The sequence below is a fragment of the Pterocles gutturalis genome, unplaced genomic scaffold (assembly GCF_000699245.1).
Source record: "Pterocles gutturalis isolate BGI_N339 unplaced genomic scaffold, ASM69924v1 scaffold2842, whole genome shotgun sequence".
NCBI lineage: Eukaryota > Metazoa > Chordata > Aves > Pterocliformes > Pteroclidae > Pterocles > Pterocles gutturalis.
The window spans coordinates 2070-7657 of record NW_010107632.1 but is presented as its reverse complement, the minus strand read 5'-3'; the positions used below and the strand labels follow the sequence as shown (position 1 = coordinate 7657).

The 5588-nt window shown below is 59.5% G+C and overlaps 1 protein-coding gene across 1 annotated transcript in view; it reads right to left on the bottom strand.

Moving 5' to 3' along the window:
* The window catches only part of UNC13D (unc-13 homolog D (C. elegans)), a gene marked incomplete at both ends in the record, with an annotated part of 9386 nt that overhangs the window by 1825 nt on the left and 1973 nt on the right, over positions 1-5588 (bottom strand). The window contains 13 exons of the mRNA XM_010088167.1: positions 14-123; positions 457-555; positions 734-877; positions 1465-1585; positions 1925-2055; positions 2376-2427; positions 2667-2764; positions 3164-3220; positions 3513-3603; positions 3865-3989; positions 4536-4653; positions 4907-5010; positions 5266-5356. Coding sequence (XP_010086469.1) covers positions 14-123; positions 457-555; positions 734-877; positions 1465-1585; positions 1925-2055; positions 2376-2427; positions 2667-2764; positions 3164-3220; positions 3513-3603; positions 3865-3989; positions 4536-4653; positions 4907-5010; positions 5266-5356 — 1341 coding nt within the window. The remainder of the gene's footprint in view (positions 1-13; positions 124-456; positions 556-733; positions 878-1464; positions 1586-1924; positions 2056-2375; positions 2428-2666; positions 2765-3163; positions 3221-3512; positions 3604-3864; positions 3990-4535; positions 4654-4906; positions 5011-5265; positions 5357-5588) is intronic.

The following is a 5588-nucleotide window of genomic DNA, read 5'->3' as shown; positions in this document are numbered from 1 at the left end:
TGGGTTGTCCTGCCGCTCGATGACGGCCCCCGTGCGCTGCTCCAGCTGGGCCCAGTCCAGTTGCGACGGCAGCTTCAGGATCAGCAGCCGCAGCTGCTTGATGTTGTTCACCACAATGCAGAGCTGGGAGAGGTGGGGCTGCTTCAGGGTGGTCCACCCTGCCCCAGTGCATCTCCCGCTGGTTCCATCCCTGTCCCCACCACTGTCCCCATCTCCATCCCCATCACTATCTCTATCCCCATCACTATTCCCACCATTATCCCCATCCCCCTCCCCCTGCTCACACCATTTCTCTCCTGATTTTCCAGGATTAAAGCTATCAGGGGTCAACTGGTCCCCATGAAAGCCAGATTTGGGATGTCATCTGGGTGCTCAGCAGCTCATCTCCCTCTCTGCCCCGAAACCATGGCCAAACCTTGCCCCTCCCTGCACCGCAGACCCTGCCCTGATACCCACCCTGTTGGCAGCTTCGCCCTCGCTCTGCTCTCTCAGCGACAGAGCCTCAGCCCTCTCCTTGATGAGCCGGCAGTACATCAGGGCAATTTTGCACATGTCCTGCAGGGTAGAGGAGAAGCCAAAGGGACTCAGCAGGGCAGCACGGGGACTACCATGGTGTCAGGGGACCCCGCCACATCGGCATGGGACACTGGCCCCATTCATTGGGACCTGTCTCCAAGAGCAGTCCCAAGAGCTCGTGAGGAAGACATCTGATGGCAGGACCCGGTGTACACACCTCCACGAGCTTCACCATGATCATAAAGGCTTCCTCAGGATCCGGCCAGTTGAGCTGCTGCCAGGTCTTCACGATCTGGGCGTAGCAGGTGGACAGGTCGACAGTGGAGGTGCTGTGCTTGTTGTGCTCCCCGAAGGGCGTCAGCTGGGCGGGCAGAGAAAGAAAACAGCTTAGCTTGGACGGAAGGGAGCCATCCCGGGCAGGAGGGCTGCTCCTGTCCTCTGGGGCACTCTGCCCCATCACCAGCTCCATAGATCCCAGTGTCACCACCCAGTCACTTTGGGGCGTGGCGGAGATGAGGATGGATGGATCATCCCGAGCTCCCCACACTGGGCTGTGCCCCATCACTCCAACCCAGCTGTTGGACCCCACTGGAGAGTGGGGCGAGGAGCCTGCACCCCCACAGCTGTCTTCCCTCCCCTCTTCCTGAAGGTCAGAAGCCAAGGGGGTGCTCACAGCGTGGCCCAAACCCAGGCTCATCAGCTCTCTCGGGCTGCAGAGAGCATCAGGGAAGGGGCACGGGGATGCGGTGTGGGGCCAGGCTGGAACCAGCTGGCCCGGGAGAGCACGTCTTTTGTCATGTGTTTGGGAGAGGAACCAGCCTGCTCCAGGGCTGCAAGAGGCACCTATGTCGTGGTCTCCGTGCTGTGAGACAGGCACAGCAAGCAAGGTGTGGAGGGAGCTGGAGAGTCCCCAAAGGACGGAGGGAGATGTTCTCCTGCCCGGGTTACCTGGTCCATCTGGACGGCTCTCTGTGCCCTCTCCAGCGCGATGGTGTAGGCCTTCTGCAGCCACTGGGGCACGGCTTCCTTGAACCACTGGTGGAAATTGCTCAGAGCCAGAGGTCCATCCCTGTGGATGAAGACACCAGCTTCTCCAACCGCACAGCGATGGCATGGGGCCACCACCCCTCCTTGCTCTCACAGCTGAGAAGCTCTGCCTTGAGGCAAGAGGCAGCAACGTGCTAAGGAGACACCTCTACTTGTCTGGAAGTTGAGGTCTCCATCAACCCCACTCAGAGACAAGCCTGAAGCCCTTCTGGTGACGCTCACATCAACACCAGACACCAACAGCCTGGTCTGCCTGCCTGGGCTGTCATTAGTGATGGAGGTGAAGGGGAAGGATTTGGGGTTCCTCTGAATTTACCACTCGTTGCCCAGTCCAGCATCTCCCCTCCCTGTGGGTCGGTACCTCTTTGGGAGGAAGTCCTTCATCCGATAGAGCTCCTGCAGGTTCATGTAGAGCTGGAAAAGGCTCTCGGCTGTGGGCTTGGACATGCCGCTGTCGACCTCGCGCAGCTGCTCCTGGACGTGCTCTGCGACCTGGCAGTGACCAAGGGAGGGGGACAGCTGTTAGCGGGGGTCCGTCTGGAAGGCTTTGTCTGCTGGGGGGTCTGTGCAGCCATGGGGTGAGGGTCAGCTCAGGGGACTCCTTTCCTTTTGGGTGGCATTTCAGGAGATGCATTGGGTCAAGTAAACAGATGACAATCATTTTATGGGCATGAGGGAAAGACAGAAAGCTTCCCTGGCTTGGTCCCTTTCCAGGTTTGCAACAACCAGTTGACACCTGAAGGGTGGCCGAAAATCTCAGCCTGGCTTTAGACCTTAGTCCCACGAGTGCAGAGCAGCCCAGGCTTGCTCACCAGGCTCTCCAGCTCCAGGTAGGCGATGGAGAAGAGATTCAACTTCAGGGTGCTGCAAGAAAGAAACAGGGAGTTGGGAGCCTGCCAGCCCCAGCCCAGCTAACCCAGCCCAGCAAACCCTCCTGGTCCATGTCCTCATCATAAGGGTGAGGACAGCGCAGCTCTAAGAGGCAGAGATGGGACCACAGGTGCTGTTGTGGAGCCCAAGAGCCAAGGAATGGGGCATCAAAGTGCCTTGTTGGTCTTGGCCACAGGGAAGGTGGATGTGGAGAGATCAACTCCAAAACCTACTTGATGAAGAATTTATTCCAGATTTTCTGGCACTGCTGGAGATCTCCTATCACCTCCACGAGCAGTCTGGACAAGGCTTTACCATTCTCCTCCATGCTCTGCAAAGGAAAGAATGTCTTGGTTTGGATGCTCAGTGATTTTGAGATGGCCTGGGCTCCATTCTGATTTATTTCTATTGTTCTCCTGGGGTAGCAATCTATCATTAGGTCCACATTAAGAACACCAAGAAGTTGTCAGCAACACCCACTGTCACCCTGTGCTTGCGTGGCTGGGCTGGGGACCAGCTCCTGTTCTCTTGAGCATTGCACCAAGTCCTGAAGCTTCAATGCACCTGGGCAGCTGCAGGTAACATGGCTCGTGGTGTTTTAATGCTTTGACTGCATCAGAAAACTGGAGAAGCCTCGTCTCAGTCTTGTCTTCCCACCCCCTCGGACCTCCCACCCTGAGCCCAGAAAATTCATTTTTGTAATGTCAGAGAGTCGGAGCTGGGAACTGACCTTGACCATGGGCTTGAGGTGCTGCTTCTTCATGTGGAACCACTCGGTTGTGCCTGACTGCGAGAGAGCAGTGCTGGTGTGACGGCAGGGAAGAAGGAGGAGCACAGCCAGCTGTCACCCCCTTCACTCTCCCTGTCCCCTGGGTGTGCTCAGGACCCAGCTCCACGTGGTAGGAACCACAGCCTGGGACCACCAGGTTGCAGAGGGGCAGGTATTTGCCCCCACCATGGTGGTCCTGTGGCTTTGCTGTGGTGTGGGCACTGGGCAGGGGATGGATGGGAAGGGAGAGCTGCAGGGTCCCACCTCCCCAGGGCTGGGGAGGGGGTGGTGAGACCCCTGGTCCCACTACCTTCAGCGCCGTGGAGACCATCTGTTGGAGGTCGGGGCTGAGCGTGCACAGCTCGCGGAAAGCTTTCATCTTGCACATCTGGACCAGGACCCTGCAAATCGAGAACCTCGAGTGAAACCCACACCAGCCCATCAGAAACAACCCCCAGAGACCCTGCCCAAACAGACCCTCCCCTCCCACCAACATCCCCCACAGGGGGTCCAGGACAAGAGACAGAACAGGACAAGTGTCACAGCAGCCTGGAGTTGGGCAGAAAGGGCTCACGCAGGTTTCTGCTCAAGCTACAGGCTCGTCCATCGTGGTGGCTGAGCCACACGACCCCATGGGCAGCTGGCACCGGCGCTTGACTCACCGGAGCAGGGACTGGAGCCTCTCTGGGGACCTCGGGACAGAGAGGGGGAAGATGATGCGGTACCTCCGGACGAGGGAGACCCCGTAAGTCAGCATGGACTGGAAGGACTCTGCCAGCTCTGCTTTCTGGGGAGAAGGAAAGAAACACATGCTGTTGTCCTCAGCAGCAGCCAAAGATACCAGCGAGACCGTGACACCATGGTGGAGGAAGCCCGTGGCTCCTGCTCCTCTCCAGCCTGCTCCAGGGGTGGGAAAACCCCCTGATGCCCCAAATAACTACCCGGAGGAGATGAACTGAGCTTTGCGATTAAACCTCATTGCTACGCATGAAAAACCCAGAGTCTCAGCAGGGTGCTGGGATGCCCTGGGAAAACGGGCAGGGAAGAGCAGGAATTGGGTCACTGAGTTTTGCAGGAGCTTGTGATTGACTTCATAGCAGCAGTGGAGGAGGGGGATGATGGTGCAGAGAGTAAGAGGGAGAACAAACCCCCGGGGAAAAGGAGCTCCCTGACCTGTGGGCTGTCCTGGTCCCCATGGCTGGTTCTCCTCTGAAATGCTCTCCAGCCACCCTGGCACCCCAGAACACCTTCCCCTCCTGCTCCAGGGAGGGAAACAGCCCCAGGAGGCTCAGGGTGGGTGCACGGGGCATGTTTCCCCATCTCTGCCCCTCACCTGCTCCGGCCTCAGGCGCTCCTGCACCCACTGGTACTCGATGCTGGTGATCTGGTGCAGCAGGCAGTTGCTGTTGAACTCCAGGCTCTGGTAGAGCTTGCTGTACGCCAGCCACTGCCTGGGGGGAGGGAGAGGCTGGGCTGAGCCCTTGGGGCTGGGGGGCATCTAGGGGCTCCCCCCTCCATGACCATGGCTGGGGCTGGAGGGGCAGGCCCCGGGTCTCTGGGTGATGCCCGGGGCAGAGGGTCAATCCCCGCCACGCTGAGCCCACGGGAGAGCCCGGCTGTGGTCAGACAGCCCCACAGAAGGTGTTGGGGCTCTTGACCCCCCTCAGATGCAGCGTGGTGGCTCCGTGGGTGTGGGGTACTCACGCCATGACCTGATGGAAGTCGGAGAGGTCCTTCTGTGTGGCGTGCAGGTACAGCACGGTCCTGGCGTGCCGGCTCAGCTCTCCGTCCCAGGCGATGCTGCCAGCCTGCAAGGATGCAAAAAGGGGGGTGACGTGTCCTGGAGCAAGCTGGGCTGAGCAAGGATGGGGGCAGGCAGCAGGGTGGGTTGTGTTTGAGGGTCCACGGGAGGAATGGGTGCCCCATAAGGATGCCAGGAACAAGCAGGCATCACCACAACCCTCCTCCCCAACACGCTGCAGCGATGTGCTGGGCATGGTGGGCTCCGAAGGAAGCCCTTGTCCCCTCCCTGCTGCGGGAGAGCTGCCTCTCCCCCATGGTACCTGGTGCTGCAGGATCTCGTGGGACACCAGCTGCTGCAGGAGGTGGCGATGGACTGTGTAGCTGGGCTGTGTCCTGCTGCACGTGGTGGCCCTCTGAAAAGAGACGAGGCACAGGAGCAATGACCATGAGTTGCCAGAACACGCAGGGACACAGTCAGAGTGGGGACACAGGGACACAAAAAGTGGGGGGCCAAGGGGTGCAGGTGCATCACAACAGAGGACCCCACGCTGGCACGGGGCTCAGGGGAGGGTCCAGCAGGTTTCCAGAACATGCAAACCCTGGTGCTGGCACCTCTGGTCCAGGGACAGTGACCTGTGACCTT